Source organism: Daucus carota, chromosome 8, assembly GCF_001625215.2.
Source record: "Daucus carota subsp. sativus chromosome 8, DH1 v3.0, whole genome shotgun sequence".
NCBI classification, from domain to species: domain Eukaryota; kingdom Viridiplantae; phylum Streptophyta; class Magnoliopsida; order Apiales; family Apiaceae; genus Daucus; species Daucus carota.
The window spans coordinates 29,879,620-29,901,636 of NC_030388.2; the positions used below are offsets into that span (position 1 = coordinate 29,879,620).

General features: G+C 33.5%; 2 protein-coding genes across 3 annotated transcripts; both read left to right on the top strand.

Moving 5' to 3' along the window:
• The first annotated feature begins 2,249 nt into the window (after positions 1 to 2,249).
• Positions 2,250 to 7,851, top strand: LOC108199538 (histidine kinase 4). 2 transcript variants are annotated; one of them, XM_017367388.2, is made up of 11 exons: positions 2,250 to 2,510; positions 3,245 to 3,626; positions 3,708 to 3,941; positions 4,076 to 4,245; positions 4,451 to 4,669; positions 4,801 to 4,987; positions 5,084 to 5,135; positions 5,230 to 5,459; positions 5,689 to 5,787; positions 5,941 to 7,130; positions 7,227 to 7,851. In XM_017367388.2, the coding sequence occupies exons 2-11, from the start codon at positions 3,297 to 3,299 to the stop codon at positions 7,486 to 7,488; spliced, it is 2,973 nt and encodes a 990-aa protein (XP_017222877.1). In that variant the 5' UTR covers positions 2,250 to 2,510; positions 3,245 to 3,296; the 3' UTR covers positions 7,489 to 7,851. The 2 variants fall into 2 exon arrangements, with proteins under 2 accessions (XP_017222877.1, XP_017222878.1); XM_017367389.2 differs by having other exon boundaries at positions 2,370 to 2,510; positions 3,249 to 3,626.
• A 5,781-nt stretch (positions 7,852 to 13,632) lies between these two features.
• On the top strand, positions 13,633 to 17,274 carry LOC108199716 (receptor protein kinase TMK1). Its single transcript, XM_017367658.2, has 2 exons — positions 13,633 to 16,140; positions 16,518 to 17,274. Exons 1-2 carry the CDS (start codon positions 13,866 to 13,868, stop codon positions 17,045 to 17,047), a joined length of 2,805 nt encoding a protein of 934 aa, XP_017223147.1. The 5' UTR covers positions 13,633 to 13,865; the 3' UTR covers positions 17,048 to 17,274.
• Positions 17,275 to 22,017: the final 4,743 nt, after the last annotated feature.

The following is a 22,017-nucleotide window of genomic DNA, read 5'->3' on the forward strand; positions in this document are numbered from 1 at the left end:
AATAAATTGAAAATTTATTGAAGAAAACAAAGATTAACTAATAACAATAGAAGAAAAGATTGGGACTTTCCATCGGTGAAAATCGATGGAAGCCCGTCTGGTAAAAAGACAGGGGCTACTTCAAGCTTCAAGCTGAGAAAGAAATTTAGGGTTTTGAGTGAGCTCTTCTTTACTTTTTTATTTTAAAACTTTTTAGTGATCTGACATGCATACGCATTTATTGATGCTCGGACGAATTTACCATATAATCATCGTACAGATATTTCATATTTCAGATGCTACTGCTTTTGGCATCGTATAATGTATTTATTCGAAGTCTAACTTTTTAGGAAACTCTAATATTTGAATATATAATATTATAAATTAAAATAAATTTACTGTCCAATTCTGGTAGAATTGTTTTAGATACTGCAACCTATATATTTGTTCAAATTCTTTTATTTGAGTATATAATATTATAGATTAATATAAAAATAAATTTCTTATTCACAGAGATACATCTCATTTTATTTAAATTTCTAATTTATAAATTTTTTTATTGCTCGATATATATTTTAAAATTTAGTGTTGTAATTTCCTTTTAAAAAAATTTAAATTCTTTTTTCAAAAATATTTTATACAAACATATATATCTCACCGGACAAAAGGAATAGTCGATAATCATATTATTAGAAAACAAATCACATGCAAACAGTAAAGTGTAGCATGTCCACTGGTGAGTGAAGAAGAGAGAAATTATAAATAAAATGGTCCCCATGCAATCTTCTCCTTATTCCATCCTAAAGATATTCATGTTTCTAATTTCAAATCATTCAATGCCCAGAGATTCACCATATCCCAACCAACGACTTACTGTTCATTGTTCACAATTTCATTAATATAATTGATCATCATCTTCATTTCTGTTTTATCATTTATGGATGAAATGATTCAGAGACCAACTCGAAATGAAAGGGTTTTTTGCTATAATTATGGGGCCGTTTAACTGAGCTTAAAATAAGTGCTCCTTGCTTAAAATAAAAAAGTGAAGTAGAAGTTAGAAGTTAGTTAAGACTTATAAGTGATTAAAGTGTTTGGCAAAAAAGTAGAAATCATGAAACAAAAGCTAGGAATCGTAGCTTTTTTTAAGTGCTTCTCGACTTTTTACACAAACGGTACGAATAAGTGCTTCCAACTTAAAAAACCAGAAGCGGGGCTTAAAAGCCCCGCCAAACACTCACTATATAAGTTTTTTGTTTAATGGTTTGCTTGATAAAATTCTAGAATCAAAAAAATGAATGATAGGTAGACCAGTATATTTTTATACATCTACCGATTTACAAATTAAGAAGTGCTATTGGAAACTATTTTGCTATTAGAAAAATGCCGGTAAAATGTGTTGTTGATAGTTTTTTTAATATTATGTATTTTGAGATAATGAAAAGCTATATTTTTATATGGGAGCTTCATGCTGAAAACAGTACTTGAGATAAAATTACTATTCAAGAAAAAAGTCTATACTCAATTTTGACAATGAGCAAATAAATGAAAATTAATGAGAATTAGTTATTCCAATTATACTAAGCAGATATATTTATATAGACCAAGTATATGGCAAAATTTTCAAAAATGAGTTGCATAGAATGAGTTTTCAACAAAATAATCTATTGACCCAAATAAATTAGTTTACTTGTTCCAATTACATGTCTATTTTTTCAAACTTTAAACATATTGAAAAAATCTACTTTTTTTATAAATATTATATTTTTTTAATAAATAAATATTATATTCATTATATTGACCAAATATAATGTGCGAAACATAGTCAATTTTGAAAATATAAATTATATATACACATATAAAACTAATCTAAGAAAATACAAATTATGAACGACACGCTTTATAAAAAAATTGAAGTGGCAAATATATTTTAAATAATTATTTGACAAGTATAATCAATATTATAAAATCAGTTAAATTTTAATATAAGAAAAGTATCTTATTGAAGATGATTTTTTTATATTGTCCATAATCTTTTATTTATAACAATTTTTGTATACTTTTTGTTAAAAATTTTAACGAGATGGAGATGCTCGAAGATAATAATTACAAGTTATAAAAAATCAATAATCAATCTGTCCAAGTAACAGTAATTAACGAGAATAAAATCCAGGCATTGTCTCGCGGTCATTATCACAAATATACGTGATTGTGATGTATTATTAGCATTACTTTACTCTATAAAATGTAGTCCAAAACTCCAAATCACTAAATTAATGTAAGAACAAGCAAAAATACAATTCAGCTTTCTTTTCTTTTTCATAAACAACTCAGTCTCTTCCCTCTGCATCTCTCTATATTCTCACAAATGTGGTAGTTTTGGAGAGAGACAGAAGCTTCTTTTTTGCAAATATAGACACAAAATACACACACCCATGTGTGTAAATGATGGAAAGGACTGAACTTTACCATTTGCAGTGAACAAGAAGCTGAAATGAACAAGACCCTTGTGAGAATACTCTGTGTTTGAGGTAAAAATTGCATTTTTATTTGTGAATGTTTGCTGGTTAATGTGTGTTTATGTGTTGATTTTATATGTAGAGTTGTTTATGTTTGTTTAGAAGAGGGAACAGTAAACGTGCTATTCTTTGTCTGGACTTGTGGTAACTTAAGTTCACGCTTGTGGAAAGTGTACTTGATTAGAGATGTTTTTAATGATTTGTTAATTCCACTAAGATTTTATAATGTGAGACCTTGTTTCATGATAGAAGCAAAGAGTTCCTTTGGTATGTGGGCTTTGTTCATCTTTTGAGAGCAGTGTCTAGCCATGCTTGTTCCCCAATAGAATTGTGGAATTTTTTGTTTTTAAGTTGTTTGCATTATTGTGGGGGTGGGGGAGGGGGGATAGAGAAGGGGGGGGGGGGGCAAGAGAGAGAGAGAGAGGGAGGGGGGAGCGAGGGAGGGAGGGAGAGAGGGGGGGAGAGAGAGAGAGAGAGAGAGAGAGAGAGAGAGAGAGTGAGTGAGGGAGGGAGGGAGGGAGGGAGACTTACATTCTACTTTACTTTTGACACTGCTTAATAAATTATTCTTTGATGGTTTAATAAATAATAGTTTTGTGATGATAAATATTTTCACATAAAACAATGTTGCAATGATAACCAGGTACCTTTTTCTTTGTAAAATATGATAATTGGTTGTAAAAAAAAATTACTGTCATATGGAAGAAGTTATATGTATAACTAATTATTGGGTCTCCGTCTTTTAGAAAGGGACGAAGAAGAAGAATAGAGTAGACAAAACACATTTTTGGTGTGTCGATGGGCATGAAGATGCAAGGCCATCATATGGTGGCTGTGAGGTTGAATGATCCATTTGGGACCAAAAGAAAGTACACATTTGTCAACAGAGTATGGCTGCCCAAGATATTATTTCTCTGGATTATGATTATGGTTTTCGCTAGTAGAGTAATATATGATAGGATGGATGCTGAAAACAAAGAAAGAAGGAAAGAAGTTCTTGTGAGCATGTGTGATCAAAGGGCTAGAATGCTGCAAGATCAATTCAATGTCAGTGTTAATCATGTTCATGCACTGGCAGTGTTGGTATCAACTTTTCACTACTATAAATTTCCGTCCGCGATTGATCAGGTTTGTGTTTAATATCATCTTCTAAGGTTTTGATTTTTGTTGGCCATGTTTTCTCTTACTTTGTTACTTTATGTCGTAAAGGAAACTTTTGCCGAATACACGGCTAGGACAGCGTTTGAAAGGCCATTGTTGAGTGGTGTTGCATATGCACAAAGGGTTGTGAATTCAGAACGGGAGGACTTTGAGAAGCAACATGGATGGACAATAAGGACAATGGAGAGAGAGCCTTCACCATATCGGGATGAGTATGCCCCTGTGATATTCTCTCAAGAAACAGTCTCCTATATTGAATCACTTGATATGATGTCAGGAGAGGTAGTTCACTAGATTGCTTAAATATCTGTTTTTTCAAGTTAAATTGTCATATTATATGTTAACAAAGAACTTGCCGCAATTAGTTAATGTATAGGTGTTAATCTCAAGGTCTACCTGTTCTCTAATATACACAGGAGGACCGCGAAAACATATTGAGGGCTAGGTCTACTGGGAAAGCAGTTCTTACAAGTCCATTTCGGTTGTTGGGTTCTCATCATCTTGGGGTTGTGTTAACCTTCCCTGTATACAAATTCAAGCTTGCTCCAAATCCTTCAGTGGAACAACGCATCGAAGCAACAGCAGGGTATTTATTTTATTTGCTTTTACATACTTTACATCTAATATTTCTTTCTGTCTACTGATATCGCAGACAGTATGAAGTTTATCGACTTCTGTTAATTTTCTCCATTCGTATAGGGTCCTGTAGATAGAAAAATAAATATTTGCTTCTTATGTGAGCGGATTTCTGTGTGATAAGTTATATGGCTAATCGATTCTTATTCAAATAGATACCTTGGTGGAGCTTTTGATGTTGAGTCACTGGTTGAAAATTTACTAGGCCAACTTTCTGGGAATCAAGCAATTGTCGTTAATGTATATGACATTACTAATCCTTCTGACCCCCTTATTATGTATGGACGTGAACATCAAGATTTTGACATTTCCCTTGAGCGTGTAAGCATGCTTGATTTTGGAGATCCGTTCCGGAGACACCAAATGATATGCCGGTGAGCAGGTTTTACCGTTCCTGTAATAGATCCCAAGTATTACATTAATAGTTTGATTTGATTTAAAAACGACGAAACTATATGTAAAAAGTTTTACCAATGAATTCTTTGTTTTGAGGGGTCCTGAACAGATATCTTCAGAAGGCTCCAACAGCATGGACAGCAATCACTACTGCATCCCTAATCTTTGTAATTGGCTTACTTGTTGGCTATATGATATATGGTGCAGCGCTTCACATTGTGAAAGTTGAGGATGATTTTCACCAAATGCAGAAACTAAAAGTGCGTGCAGAAGCCGCTGATGTTGCCAAATCCCAGGTTGGACATTCCACCACTTATTTTTGTCAGTTCTGTAATATTAGGTTTATCGAACTAGACTTTCTGATGTAATATCCCATTGCCTTTATATGCCAGTTCCTAGCTACTGTTTCACATGAAATCAGAACTCCAATGAATGGCATCCTTGGTATGTCTGATATGATTTACTTTGTCAGTTAGCAGTAAATAAAACTTCAGAAGTTATATTACAGACTCCATTCATGTGATGGATACTATTGCAGGGATGCTTGCATTGCTCCTTGATACAGATTTGAGCTCAACACAAAGGGATTATGGTCAAACAGCTCAGGCATGTGGGAAGGCACTGATAACTTTGATAAATGAAGTCCTTGACAGGGCAAAAATTGAAGCTGGAAAGTTAGAGCTGGAAGTAGTCCCATTTGACCTTCGATCCATACTAGATGATGTGCTCTCTTTATTCTCTGAAAAATCTAGGCACAAAGGTGTTGAGGTAGGATCTATTTATCAGTGACAAATTTATTTTCTCTCCAAGTTAATACAATGTTGGCCTGTATCTTTTACATTTTTTTTATTCATTTAAGATGCAAGTTCTAAGATTGTGCTTTTCTGCTTTCTCCTATCTTAATTCTTTTCTGACTAATTCCTATTATATGGGTCTTAAATTAATGATGGCCTGCCTTGCTGAAATGTGCTATATTATCTATATTGGGCAAGTGAAGCTAGCTGTGTTTGTATCTGATAAAGTTCCCAAAGTAGTTGTGGGAGATCCAAGAAGATTCCACCAGGTGATCACAAATCTTGTGGGAAATTCTATCAAGGTCAGTTACGACCCTTGTTGATTTCGTGACCCTTGTAGTGTGAATAGCTTAAAGTTTTCCCTCAAGTATTGCGTGCCTCTTAACATCACTGTTGTGCTTGCCGATGTTCATGTTTGGATATGTCTTGACTCTTAGTAAACTACTTTATGACAGTTCACAGAAAAAGGACATATATTAGTCCAAGTTCACCTTGCTGACCATGCACAAGTTGTCTTGGGGGCAAGTTCTGACGCCACCTTCAATGGATGGTCCAAAGGTGCAGCTTTATCAAGCGTTGGTAGCCAATTTAGAACTTTGAGTGGTCATGAAGCTGCTGATAATAAGAATAGTTGGGATACACTTCAAAAATTGACTGCTGATGAATTTCTGTCTAATACTTCCAACAATGTCACTGGTCCTGACGAATCATTTCAAAATGTCACATTGATGGTATCTGTTGAGGATACAGGGATAGGGATTCCGTTACGTGCACAAGAGAGGGTGTTCATGCCATTTATGCAGGCAGACAGTTCAACTTCTCGAAATTATGGGGGAACTGGTATTGGATTGAGTATTAGCAAGTGCCTAGTTGAGTTGATGGGTGGTCAGATAAACTTTAATAGTAGTCCACAAATTGGAAGTACATTTTCATTTACTGCCGTCTTTAAAAGGTGCCACAAAATTGCAACTGGTGATTTAAAAAAGTCTCTGGCAGGTGATCTCTCTGTGGCATTTGTAGGACTGAAAGCAATTTTAGTTGATGAGAGACCAATTAGAGCTGCTATAACAAAATATCATTTAAAAAGGCTTGGTATTCTTGTGGAAAGTGTCGATAACATCCGGTTAGCAGCTACAATATCTGGGAAAAATGTTTCACAACCAGACATGATTCTGGTTGAGAAGGATTCCTGGTTATCTACTGAAGATGGTGGGTCAAATCTACGATTATCAGAATGCAAGCAAGATGGACAGAAGAACTTATCAAAGATGATCCTTCTTGCAACTAATATCACCAGCTCCGAGTCTGACAAAGCAAAGGCAGCAGGTTTTGCAGATACTGTGATAATGAAGCCCTTGAGGGCAAGCATGGTGGCAGCCTGTCTTCAGCAGGTGTTTGGAACAGGAAAAAAACCACAATTGAAAGGAATGATTAATGGATCCATCCTTCGAAGTTTGCTTTGCGGCAAGAAGATACTGGTAGTTGATGACAACAGGGTGAACCGCAGGGTTGCTGCAGGTGCACTGAAGAAGTTTGGTGCTGATATCGAGTGTGCTGAGAGTGGTAAAGATGCACTTGCATTGCTTCAGATTCCACACAGTTTTGATGCATGTTTCATGGACATTCAAATGCCTGAAATGGACGGGTTCGTTCCTAACTTTATATTTCCTTTCATTTTAAATTTCAAATAAAAAAGTTAACCTGTTCAAGCTCAATATTTCCACATTCCTTTCATCTGCAGTTTTGAGGCAACACGCCGTATAAGGATGTTGGAGAGCAAAGCAAATACGCAGATAAACAACGGTTATGTCATCAGTAAATCTGCACAAACTACCGAATGGCATTTACCCATTTTAGCCATGACGGCTGATGTTTTCCATGCCACACATGAAGAATGCCTGAAATGCGGAATGGATGGTTACGTTTCAAAACCATTTGAAGAAGAGAACATCTATCAGGCTGTCGCTAAATTCTTCAAACCTAAACCAGTATCCAGTCCATAGCTGAACAACTATCCATGTCTTTAAACAGAAGACTACCAGTAATTTTTGGAAATCATTTGCTGATGATCATATTCGCGCAGAGTGTCGAACTGCAGGCACAGCTCTGGTATTTGATAATTAACCGCTTTAGTTTAACTTGATCAGCTTCTTGAGTACATATAAACCCTTATTGTTATAACAGAATCCATTGGTCTTTACTTGTCAATTGTATGTAATGATTACTGGATGAAGTTTGCTTTTGGGGGAACAGGGTTTAAGATGGTACAGACAGTAAGCTGATATAATGTCCCTGCATGGTTTATCCACATTGCTTTGTAAGAACATCTCGTGATAATTTAAGATTTATACCCTGTGCCATTTTAATCGGATTTTTCTTCCGACCTAATAAAAAGTAATTTGGTTGTTTGATATTATATAATTATTAAATATATCCATATATAAATATAAATATAATTATATATATAATTTTGATATTTTAAATATAAAAATAGATTTTATAAGTTGAATACATCTCCTACTCTTTTTATATTCTAAATAAAATAAGGGAGGTCTGGTCAATATAATCAATATATCAATATAAAGGCGAAGCGAGGGGCGTGTAGGTGGCGCTTCTCACATCGTTTCGTTCTATTTTTCTAATTCTCAGAAATTTTCGGATGGAAAATATCAAAAATTAGAATTACCTTTTTTAGTTTCGTATATATTAGAAGCAAGTTTCAGAATCTGATTTTCTTTCAGATTATTTATGGAATATAACAGTTTGAAAATTTTAATCTGATTTTGTTTCAGATTATTTAATTATTAGAAAAGAGTAGCACCCCGGTAGATTGTAGGGTTTTGGATCATCTACACACAACCTACCCTCTCTCAATACCACAACTCTACCTCTATCTGGTGATAGTTTTTTTGCTCAATTTCTAACTCAGTGGAGGCTGTTTATATGGTATTAAAAAATATAAAAGTTGTTGCAAGCAAAGGCAGTTATAGACCGTTATGTGGGAGTCGACAAATCCAAACACGTGAAAAGAATATAGTCTTGACATGATTTTGATGGATGATATCGATAAATTAACTATTAATGATTTATGTTTGTTGGTTATTTTTTTATAATATTTGTTTTGTTTATCAGACATGTTTGTTGTTGTTAATACAGGAAAAAATTATTCATGCATTATCTGTTTGTTCCGTTCAAGAAACTTTTAAGTGAAGGCTGTTTATACAGTATTAAAAAATAAAAGTTGTTACACGTAAGAGTAATCATAGACCGCTATCTCACGGATTTAAGTTAGATGTTTTTGTGCACAATCAATCCAAAAAAATTGAAAGAAAATGCCAATGTAAAAACATGATTACATCAAGATTTTTATTATATAAAATTTATTTTATCTTACAAATATTAATTTTTAATCATTAATATACATTTTATAAACAAACAAAATTATTGCATTCTATAAATATTAATATAATTTTTATAGGCCGCTGCAACGCGCGGCTTCTCAACTAGTGTGTGTGTGTATATATATATATATATATGTATGTATATGAGAGTTTTCTCCAAAATTAGATCTTTTCAATATGAATATCTTTTTAAAAACATGATATATAAACTGAAATGGAAGAAGTTTTACAAAAGTAAGTGCTCAGAAGTATATCATAAAAAAATATATATATCTTCAAGATAAATTACATATTTATATATTATAAACAAACTCTTACATCTGAAAAATAACCCGCATCTAACTTTCCATATTCTTAATCAACAAAGCATGAAATAACCTTAATACTACTCCCTCCGTCCCTATTTATCTGTCCACTTTGGAAGTAAGAATTTGTCCCTATTTATCTGTCCATTTATACTTTCAAAACTAATTTAATGATAGTTTTTCAAATATATCTCCATAATTTCAATTTTCAAGGCTTGACTTATTTAAAACTTGGTTGAATTCATGTTTTCAAGACATAAAGTAGGGGTATTCCACCATTTTCAAGATATTAATTACAGGTATTTAATGAAAAAGTTCATACAATCAATTATTCCTTGGTATGTGTTTTTTTCTCTAAAATGGACAGATAAAAAGGGACGGAGGGAGTAACATATTTCTATTTTATTTCCAAACGGCTGTATAGTCAACACAAAACGACCAAATTATTCACCGTTTTCTGAAGAATCTGACTTGGTCTTGGTCCTCTTGGAAGTTGGACCCTTTGTTAAGTTACTCCGGTTTCAAGTTATATTAAATCATTATTAAAAAGCTTCTTAATCACAATTAACGATTACGTATCCGTGGGTTAAGAACTAAAACCTCACGATTTCAGCTGTTTGCAGCTGGACAATTAAACAGTCAACAAAACAATTACAGGGGTAGAAAAAGGTTTGCTTCTTTATACAGTTTTTATTTACAACGATATTGCCTATGTTTTTTTGAAAATAATGACGAAAGTGATGATTCTGGAATCTGGATTGGCAGGTCCAATCTACTGCGTAGAATATACTCGATATTGAATATATTTAGGTTAATCTCGTTGTAACAACAAAATTTATATTATCAATTATCATATTAAAATAATATATATTATCTATATAATTTGAAATAATAACATATCAGTCAATTAAATATAATATTATCAGAACGTAATGTCTTACAAATTCAATAATTTATACATATATCTTACATATTTAATTTGACCAATTATTTAAAGATAACACGGTTGAGCACAATCTAAGATCTTTTCTTGTTTTAGTTCACACTAGATAAAAACTTTGTTGACTTGCTTTAATATGTTAAAGTATCCAAAATGTGGCTCAAAATATATCTCGGATTTTAATTTGTGTCATTATTATGTTTATATTGAGACTAATTATACATTTAATGTTATGAACAAAATATCCACAATTAGGTTGTAACGGTCATTCGCGAATAATTTTCGAATGTATTTGATTGGTCAAGCATTTTATCATTTTGAATAGGTTAGGATAACTCCGTGTTAAGAGCTTATCATCTGTCGTCTTAGGTCCTGGGTTCGATCCTGGTTCATCCGAGAGTTTCGTAGAACAGATACTCATTTGTAAGACTATAAGCCATATTTGTCACACAAAAAAAAGATGGTGTTCGGGTAAAATTTAAAAATCCGGATTCTGCATTTATAAGTTAGAAATATTTATTTGTATCGTTTGTGTAAAAAATTAAAAAAAAAATAAGAATACTAACTTTTGTTTCATGGTTTCTATTTTTTTCCCAAACACTTTAATATCTTAATTTTCATTTCGACTTCTATTTCATTTTTTTACTTCAAGCAAAATACAGTAAAGTTCTATAAAGACCACTTTTATTGGAGACCGTGGAGACCACTTATGTTCTGCAATCAAAACACTATAAAATACATTATTTTGTGAAATATGTTTAACAAATATCATGTATTCATTAAAATTGTTGATCATCTATGTTTCATAAGTATATAATGTATAACCTGCAAACTAAATATATTTCGTAGAATATAACATTTTGTAATGTTCTACATGCGAAACTTATATGATATTCAAGATTTTAAAGTGAAATAATGATTTTGTACAACATGATGTGCAAAACTATACGGTTTGCAATGTTTTTATGCAATATTTCACTTGCAGAACATAAGTGGTCTCCACAGTCTCCAATAAAAATGGTCTCCATAGAATTTTACTCAAGCAGAATATTATAAACTCTTTCAACAGCCCCTAAGGACTGAACTTTGCTTTAAAAAAACAAAAGGACTCAGAGCCGGCCTTTGGGTAAGGCGACCAAGGCGACCGCCTAGGGCACCACTTCGACTTGGGGCACCAAAATTTTCATATATTTAATATATATACTCTTATATACATGTTTTTTTTATTTAAGATTAAAATTTAATTCAAAATGAAAATAAATAAATGTGATGCATTCTTATTCTTTTGTTTCATATACAAGTTATATACTATTTTTAATTAAGAGATGTGTAAAAAAAATTAAGATATAAAAATACGGGACACCATTTTTCATTTTCGTCTAGGGCACCCAAATCCCTAGGGCCGGCCCCGAAAGGACTGAACTTGAATCTTTTTAATTTTGTTACTAGTCACCAATTTTATGAATTGCAGATCTGAAACAATGAATAAGAATGATTGTTCGATATTTCCTCTATATAAGTTAGAAATAAAAAACAAAATAAACTTTAAAATACATCGCTCATCCATACTTTCACGTAAAACAATACGGCAACCGCTAACATAGTATACAGTCGATTAAAACGAAATATACGGACCAGTGAAAGAAATGGCATCTCATATCTGCAAAAGATTCTCGTACCGAACTACTTTTGTTGATTTTCTCCACTCGTATGAGTTGTTCTCGTCATCAATTGTTGCAGTAAGCACGGGGTAAGGACGTAAGGTAGCGGGGACGGGGCTAGGGAATCAAATCGTTAAATAACTCTTTGAATGAATATTTAGCGGTCAGAATTATAATAAAATTTTAATATGTCAAGCGCTTTTTAACCGTCAGACAAAAAAAAAATATCACATGTAATACTTTTTAGGTGTTGGACGAGCGGTTAAAAAACACTAAATATATTTAAAAAAATATTATAATCATATCTGCCGGATATTTATCAAACGGTTAAGGATTTGTGAATTTTCTTAGGGCTCCTTGACAATCACATGTGGAGGACAGTTACCTATTAACAAAAGGAAAGATTATACCTTTAATTTTAAATAAGTATATTTATTAAAAATGTTTTTAAAATTATTTATTATGTTTTTCTGGGTCATAGGTCTTACAAGTCATTATTTCTCGAAAGAAGTTGCATAAACGTATAGAGTCCGTTTGGACAAACTTTTCTTTCAAATTATAATTGTTTTGTTTAAAAAGGATGTATATTTATAAATTTTTTAAGAAATAAATGTTAAGGCGACGTTGTATATTTGTTACCTAACCAAAAGAATAAGGGTTTGTTGTAGGAAAAAATAGAGTTTTGTGTATCTTTCTTCAAACATAATTCATTTTTTTTGAAAAATAAAATTAGTCGAATGATCTTGAAAAATAAGATTAGTCGAATGATCATATTTTGTATAAAAAAACCATTATTTTAAAGGAGTAACGATATGTATCCCAACTTATGCATCAATTTTTCATATTTAAAGACAGCACGCGTGATTTTGATTAGATTATTTATAAATACATGCAAGAGATATTCATTATTATTAGTAATGTGAGAAAAATTCATGCAATATAAATTAAAATTCGAGGAAAATATTGAAAACAATGTTTTAATCTCAAACATTTTTCTTTCCAAAATAATTTATTCTACCAACGCCACAAATTGATTCTACGCCATGTAATATTTTTCATGTATCACAGCTGTAATTGACTAAAACGCTAATATAAGATGCACAATCTTTTGAGAATGTAAAAAAGATACTTGCACATATATTTGTTAAGATATAAAGTAAAGATTTTTCATTGCAATTTCTGAGAAAGAAGTTAATTTTAGTATTAAACAATCTTGACCTACTTGGTAATTAATATCACACTTTTTTCTTTATGTTCCAAAAGTACAGCTGTTTTTGCATTAAAAACATTTGCTTACCGTATATGGATAGTGACCTATTATCCTTTTAATTTTCTATTTTGAAGGAAATTAAACAAAATCAATTAAGAATGCAATAAGACAACTCACTGATGATAATTCATATCTTGTCGATTCATAAAAGTAAGATTCTCGCTTAATTCATATAAATATGGATACTATTATTTATTAACAAATAAGTAATATTTTACAAGATCAATTAATAATGTCATTTAAAATACACTAAAATTTAACTAAATAAATATTCTAATATTAATGATTTCCAAACTGGGTCAATTTTTTTTACCATTTTATCTTAATGACAGTTGTGATAATTAAATCCGACCGTACAACATAAAGGTCCATGTAATTACTCCCCAGTGGACCCCACAAACATCTGCCAACTATCCTTTGTTCATCTCCCACGAAATTAACAAAAAAAGTCCAGAAAAACAATACATTCCCCTAATTTCGCTCTCTCAAAATTCACAACTGTATCAAAACATGCCGAAAAAATAAAAAAATTACCTATACTTACACACGTTATTTCTAGTATTACAGTTTAGTCTCCCCCATCATCTTCCCCCTCTCTCTCTCTCTCCCTCTTTTATGGAAACCCACGCCTTTACTTTCTCTCTCGACTCTCTCTCTTGAAATCTCTCCCTCAATCACTGCCTTTTCTTAAGTATTTCCAAAACCAAAAAAAACCCTTTTCATCTCTCCCAAATTCTTGAAACCCCATCAAATGCCCGTGTCTTGAAACTCTCCGCACAAAAATCTCTCCCGTTTTCAAGAACATGAAGAGTGCTCAAATGGGCTTTTTTGCGCTCTTGTTTTTTCTCTTTTTTCTTCTCGCTCACTGTCAAGATGAGGATGCTTCTGTAATGCAAGCTTTGAATGTTGCTTTGAAACCGCCGGGTTGGACTGACGCTGACCCGTGTAACTGGAGCAAAGTTAAGTGTTCTCAAGACAAACGGGTCACTCGGATTCAACTCGGGTCATCAAAACTCAAGGGGATTTTGCCAACTGATATGAACAAGCTTACTGCTTTACAAGTGCTCGAGTTGCAGTTGAATGAAATCTATGGGGATTTACCGAGTTTATCGGGGTTAAGTTCACTTCAAACTCTTTTATTACATGATAACAAGTTTGAATCCGTACCTCCTGATTTTTTTAATGGCATGTCTTCTTTACAAGTTGTTGATATGGGGTATAATACATTTAGTGCTTGGGAAATTCCTGCAAGTCTTGCATCTGTTAGTACACTTCAGACTTTTGCAGCAACTAATGCTAATGTCACTGGTAAAATTCCTGAGTTTTTTAGTAGTGATACATTTCCTGGCTTGACTAATTTGGAACTTGCTTTTAATTACTTGGAGGGTGGTTTGCCTCGTAATTTTTCGGGGTCTTCATTGCAAGTGTTGTGGTTGAATGGACAGAAAAGTGAGTCTAGATTGAATGGTTCTATTGATGTTTTACAGAATATGACACAGTTGACTCAAGTTTGGTTGCATTCGAATTCTTTTTCGGGTCCTTTGCCTGACTTTTCGCGTTTGGGACAGTTGAAAGATCTGTCCTTGAGGGACAATGGTTTTACAGGTCCGGTTCCACAGTCGTTAGTTAATCTTGTGTCACTTGCGCAAGTGAATTTGACTAATAATATGCTACAGGGTCCAACACCTAAATTTAAGCCTTCAGTTGCTGTTGATATGAAAGATAATACTAATAGGTTTTGTCTGAATGATCCGGGTGTTGCTTGTGATCTGCGGGTAAGTGAATTGCTTGCTGTTGCCGAAGCTAATGGTTATCCAAGTGGTTTTGCAGACAATTGGAAAGGAAATGACCCATGCAAGTCATGGTTGGGGATTACTTGCAATAGTGGTGGGAATATTACAATTGTTAATTTCCAGAAAATGGGTCTGACAGGTTATATATCTCCCCATTTTGCAGCTATTAGTTCATTGGAGAAGTTGATTCTTTCAAATAATTATCTTACAGGTGTTATCCCGGATGAGCTAACAAATTTGATTAATCTGAATCTGATAGATGTTACGAACAATCAGCTTCATGGTAAAATTCCATCATTTAAGGCTAATGTCATTATAAAGACAGAAGGTAATGTAAATATGGGGAAGGATAGTGGCCCGGGTCCTTCATCATCTACCCCAGGAGATGATGGTTCATCACCGGGCAGTGTTCATCGAAGCGGTGGTAAAAAATCTTCGACTGGGGTTGTTGTGGGTTCTGTTGTGGGTGCTTTTGCAGTTCTTGGTGCAGGGCTAGTTGTTTTCTGTCTTTACAGAGCCAAACGTAAGCGTTCAGGTAGAGTGCAGTCTCCCAATGCTATGGTTATTCATCCCCGGCTTTCTGGATCAGACAATGATGCTGTTAAGATCACAGTCACTGGGTCAAGTATCGACGGTGGGGCCACAAGTGAAACTTTAAGTCTTAGAAGTAGTGGACCTAGTGACATGCATATTGTAGAAGCTGGAAACATGGTCATTTCCATACAAGTTTTGAGAAATGTTACTAACAATTTTAGCCAAAACAATATATTAGGGAAAGGCGGTTTTGGAACTGTATACAAAGGTGAATTACATGATGGAACGAAGATTGCTGTCAAGAGGATGGAGTCTGGAGTGATGAGTGAGAAGGGTTTGGATGAATTCAAGTCCGAGATTGCTGTTCTTACAAAAGTTCGACATAGACATTTGGTTGCGCTTCTAGGATATTGCTTAGATGGAAATGAGAGGTTGCTTGTCTTTGAATACATGCCCCAAGGCACACTTAGTAGGCATCTCTTTAACTGGAAGGATGAAGGTCTGAAACCTCTTGAATGGACAAAGAGGCTGATCATTGCTTTGGATGTCGCAAGAGGTGTTGAATATCTACATGGTTTGGCTCAGCAAAGTTTTATACACAGGGATCTTAAACCCTCCAATATTCTCCTTGGAGATGATATGCGAGCTAAAGTTGCAGATTTTGGACTTGTTCGTCTGGCTCCGGACGGAAAAGCTTCACTAGTGACTAGATTGGCTGGTACATTTGGATATCTAGCTCCAGAGTATGCAGGTATCCTCATCTTAATTCATAATATCGTGGCTTGCTATTAAAATTTTATTTTGTTAGTATATAAGTATATTTTATATGTTTTGATGTTCATAGTAATCATACTCAAATTCTCCTATAGTCATTTGCTCCGCTAAAATTATTATTGTACATGTTTTGTTTCAATCTTAATATTAAGTTGAAAAAAAGATGTCCTTCCAGAGATCTAGCATTTTTAAAAAATTGATAATTCGTTTCACTGATAATTATGCTCCTTGGTTTCTCTTACATACTTATTTACCATTGTTATAAGTCCATCTAATTTGACTCTCCATCATTCATGATTTACACGAGTAGGTTATTGTTCCTTTTAACACTAAGATTAACATTTTAACTGACAGTGACGGGTCGGGTAACTACGAAGATTGATGTCTTCAGCTTTGGAGTGATTTTGATGGAACTCATCACTGGAAGAAAAGCACTAGACGAGACCCAACAGGAGGAGAGTGTACACCTTGTCCAGTGGTTCCGTAGAATGCACATTAATAAGGAAACATTCCGAAAGGCCATTGATCCAACAATTGATCTTGATGAGGAATCCCTTGCCAGTGTAAGCACAATCGCAGAGTTGGCTGGCCACTGCTGTGCAAGAGAACCCCACCAAAGGCCTGACATGGGCCATGCTGTAAATGTTCTTTCATCACTCGCTGAACTCTGGAAACCAGCGGACCCTGATCCTGATGACATATATGGAATCGATCTTGATATGACCTTGCCGCAGGCAGTTAAAAAATGGCAGGCTCTTGAGGGAATTAGCGGTGTTGATTGTTCTTCTACATCTCTTATAGGCAGTGGTGATAATACCCAAACAAGCATCCCAACAAGGCCTACAGGATTTGCTGATTCATTTACTTCGGCTGATGGAAGGTGAAACTTTTAGAGTACTTGAAAACTAAGAAGTAGAGTTTTTATTGATTTAGTGTCAGTAGAGGTTTGGTTTGGTCATTCTTTCCGCGTACTTCTTTTCCTGTGTGTTTCGTCTACATTTCGCTTTTACTTATCTAGGGTGTTGGGACTTGTAGTTTTGTTAGTGTTTGTTTTGGTAATTTGGAAATGCAAATAGATAAAGGTTACCCAGTAAATGTGAATTTTCTTTTATCGATTTTGTTAACTCATCGGTCATGGTTATTATGTCTTGATTGAATATTTTGTATGACCATGTCCTCTAGGCACTACATAAGGTTGAGGGAATATATTTACCAAAACAATTTCCTCCCTGTCTCTGTATGAGCCGGAATGGTCCTAAATTTATCTGCAGGGAATGGTCCATATTTCGAATACTTGGCTATTTCATTCAGTTCTATGGTGGCATGCCTTCTGGACCTACTAATTTTAGATGGCAAAGACAGTTGTCTTTTTGTCGTGTTGTCTGTATAAGTAGTCACTTAAGACCAACATCAGTGCCATATGTTGTGGCCACATTGGCTTTACGTGTAGTTAATTAAGTCAACCAGGCCCCATGGGCAATATCAAATTGATTAAGGCTATTGCTTGTGTATACATACATATACATACATACATATACATATACATACATATACATATACATACATACATACATATATACATACATACATACATATATATATATATATATATATACATATATATATATCCTATCTTCATATCTATCTAACAATAATGGGGTGGTGGACATCAATTTGTTTTGCTTGCTTGGTAGATGAGTATGAAATGTGGTCTCCAGCCAGCTGTCTGGATGTATCAGCTATTAGTTGTTTACTGAAGGAGCTATTTATATACTAATGTATGCATACAAGTTTAAAGTAACAGTATGCACCTCCCACCCACACGTCTACTTGTTTGTCCTTGATCTCGCCATCATCAATATATTATAGTAAATCATTATACTATATGATTATCATTGCAGATTTGGTGCCGGTAACCCTGATTTCGTATTACTGACTATCTGCTTACCAGCTGTAGTAAATTATCCCAATATTATCATAATGAATCTTTTCGTAGCAGAAAAACAGGAGGTTCTGAGACCATGTTAGATTAAACTATAAATGTTCTATGGAAGAGTCTGTTCTTTGTTTTTTCGTTCTTGTCTGGTTGTTAATTGTTTATGAATAAGTATTTTTTTTGTAGTGCATGTTTGTCAATAAACACATGTGATTGAACATGTGATAAGTGGTTCTATTATTGTAAAACTAATTTGTGTTGCTTTTGAGCTTGTCCTGCTTTTCTATGAAAGTACCCTTTAAGCAATGGTTATCCATAATAAGGTTAAGATTGAGCCATTTTTGTTCTACAGCTGAGTCTTGGCTGTTGTATTTTGGAGTTTGTGTCATTTGTCTTGCAGAGAAACAAAAAAACTATTTGCACCTCTTTGTAGCTTACTAGCTTCTAGGGTTCAAATATTCCTATTTTAGCAGCAGTATATTTATGTCATTGTCACATTTCAATCTGATGGAACATAATATGATAAAGCCCTTCTCCTAACATCTTGAGTTTTAAGAGAATTGGTTATTTAGCATGATATCAGAGTTTAATCTTGCGGGAGACTCGAGTTCGGCTCCCTTCATCGGGTGGTTGCAATGACATTGTGGCTGGTATAAGATCGAATATAGCTATGCATTGAACTTGCTCCATCGAATGTGCTAACGATGTTATAATCACAAACTACCCCCTCTTCTTTTCGGCCCCTCCTTAAAAGTTGACATAGTGCTTCACAGTTCATACTGGATCGCAGCCACAAAAATTTGATTATGACATGATTTAGGCCTACCTAAAGCAATCCACATCATGAAGGTGCTACCAGAATCACCAGTGTATTATATATAAACTTTGTCAAATATTTGTCACCACAGGAGAGTTGGTATTACCAGAACAACTTTTCATATATAAAAGGAACCAAATAAGTAGCCAAGTAGGTATGTGATCATCGCCTTCGATTAAGGATGATGTGGTTGGTACTTGGTATTCATATTCTACAAATTGAGTTATTTTCACCAAATAATTATTTGAGCTTCACCATTGCTAGCAACTTGTGCATAATCTAGTGACAAAGTTGATAGATTTCTAGATATATGAAAGTAACGTGAGAAAAATATGATATGTCAAAAACAATCATTCAGAGTGTCTTGACAGCCGGTTCAAATCATACGAACGTAATAACATATGTCTAGTGAAAAAAATTATAAAACGTGAAAAAATCTAAAAAATTTCTCGTAATCGTAACATCTTTATATGCATATAAAAGATTTAGAATCAAATTATTTATGGTTTTTTGTGAACATATGCTAAATGTATGTCAAAATCCGAACCTGCTTTCATATGCATGATAGAAATTTATGTGATTATCTAATAGGGTCGATAGATTATGTGAGACAATACTTTCACACAAATGATTGATAAGATTGATGGGTATATACAAAAGATTAGGTTTGGGTGGGCGGGAGCGGGACTGTTTTCTTATGATTGATAACTAGTGCTCCATGGACCGGTTTACAACCAGAGCATTCCCCACCCGTAAAGAGTTTTTATTTAATTTCTCAATTTGCAAATGGCTATTGTGCAAAAAAGGAAATTGGATATTTATTATTTTATGAAGCAATTGCAAATCGAAATGATTCTTCTTTTTGACGTAAATGTTGGTTTTGTTGTGACAAAAAAAAAAAAAAAAAATGTTGGTTTTGTTAATTAGCTAGACCAGCTCACAAAATATTAATAAATTGAACAGGAACATCCTCCTATGTAGAAATCTATCTCTCTCATTATACAGGGAGCAGTCCCGTTAACTTTTAAGGCCATCTCTAATGGCGTTAGCTATGATGGTCGGCTAAATTGGAACTGTAAGACATTATATAAAATTTGCTGAACCTATAAAACATTTTGTTTTGATGGTATTGGCTATATTGGTTGGCTATAATTTAAAAATAGTATGTTATTAATATTTGAATTGTTATAAATAGAATATATCACTTTAATATATAAGTGATGTGTAATCTTCCTACAAATGTTCTTACAGACCTCTAGCGGATCGACAAATATAACTATCATAGGAGGTTGACTATAATTATAGATAATATGTGGGTATGGTTGGAACGTGAATTTTTGAAGCCATCAACTATAATTTTTATTTTTCTTCATAATTGGAGATCTCTAATAAACAGCAAAAATATTATTCTCAAATCTCTAAACATATTATAACAAGTTTCACCTCTCGCCTCCGCAAACCCTAATTTCCCCTGCTCTGTCCCTTTCTTTGCTTAATAGCAGCGGGGGCTTCCACCGGATCTCTACCGGTGGAAAGCCCCAAAATTTTTTATTTCTCTTCTTTTGTGTTTGCTTTTTTCTTCCAATAAAACTTCTTTGGCATTTGTTTTTCCGGATCTAAGGATTCAAAACCTTTTCCGATTTGGCCTTCTTTTCTTAGATCTCAATTCCACAGAACTACGGATTTCTCGTTCTTCCCGGTGTTTTTATCCTTGAAAGTGGCCTAAGTTATCGTGTTTCTGTGAGTTTTGTTCCCCAGATCTAAGATTGACTTGGTTTAGCCAATATTTCATTTACGCATTTGGTTGTTAGGTTATCACGTTTGGTTTGGTTTTTTGTTGTCTCACCGTTTGTGTGAGTTTTGTTATTTTCTCATCGTTTGTGTGAGTATGATGTTTGATTTAGTAATAGAAATTGTCAAGGGATTGCATTCTCAGTCGATAGCTCAAACTGTTTGTAACGGAAGCGAAAGTGGCGAAGTTTGTGTAGATATCATCTTCAACAAATCACGTGATTTTATCTCCAAGATGAATGGATTAATCAGTGATTGTTTCTGTATTTTGTTTGTTCGACGCGACTGTTTATGTAGATGCCGTATGGCTTTTTATTATTGAATTAACTCATTTATAAGGAAAAAAAAAAAAAAACAAGTTTCAACTATCTTACCAAACGTAAATATCATTAAACAGAGACGGAAAAAAAGTTTAAATAAATCATTAGTTGTCATCTCTATTTCTAAGACGAGATTTAGACAATCAGTAACCGAGTTGATATTTGTTCATAATAGTTATCATTCTGAAAATATGTAACACATGATATATAATTGATAATAATAGGATTTTCAGAAAAAATAAATAAGAAAAAAAATATGAAAAAAATAAAAAACAATACGTATCATATGATATCCTATCAAAATCATATTTTTGGTTATTTTTCGATAAAGCGGTATTTACGTCGACAGAAGTAATAAAATGTGCTAGAACTTATTACAATTATAAAGTTAAAAAGACCCAAAATCACTATCTAACTGGGCTGGTGACCAACTTTCTTATATGGGCCTACGTTAATCGTTTCGAAGAAAAGTACATGTACATAGGTTGTTGTCCATGATTGTAGCCCATCCGTTAACAATGTCACGGGGCAATTGGAGGCTTGGAGCATGGTCCTGATCTGTTTTCAAATTATGGGAGGCACCAATTTTTTCTTATTTTCACTTTGTTTAAATTTTCTATATTTTTATTTATAAAACAAATTTTAACAAGTGCATTTAAGGTTGACGCAGACATCCTTTTTATCTATGTCCTTTTTAATGACAACTTTATTTGAGAATTCGCAGACTCCAAACTAGTAAAGGGCAAAGGGGGACACGTGTCCCCCCTAATTAAAAAAAAAAACAAAGAAATTACCGCTGTGATTTCGGAAAAAAAATATTAGTATCCCCTAAAAAATTTGAAAATTTAGGGGTGTTCCCGTGAATCTTAAAAGTTCAAGTAAGTTGCAGTGGTTTAATAAAATTATAAAGAACTAAAAGGTAATTTGTAAAAAATATTTATATTAAAAATATGAATAGATATAATTTAAAAACAAAGAATTAGTTAATTC

What these genes read in the sequence shown, in the direction of transcription:
- LOC108199716 (XM_017367658.2), top strand. Translation starts at nt 13,866, where the DNA reads ATGAAGAGTGCTCAAATGGGCTTTTTTGCGCTCTTGTTTTTTCTCTTT. An exon ending in TCTAGCTCCAGAGTATGCAG is followed by an intron (nt 16,141 to 16,517) that starts GTATCCTCATCT and finishes TTTAACTGACAG; the next exon opens with TGACGGGTCGGGTAACTACG.
- LOC108199538 (XM_017367388.2), top strand. Translation starts at nt 3,297, where the DNA reads ATGGGCATGAAGATGCAAGGCCATCATATGGTGGCTGTGAGGTTGAAT. An exon ending in TTGATATGATGTCAGGAGAG is followed by an intron (nt 3,942 to 4,075) that starts GTAGTTCACTAG and finishes TAATATACACAG; the next exon opens with GAGGACCGCGAAAACATATT. An exon ending in CTGATGTTGCCAAATCCCAG is followed by an intron (nt 4,988 to 5,083) that starts GTTGGACATTCC and finishes TTTATATGCCAG; the next exon opens with TTCCTAGCTACTGTTTCACA.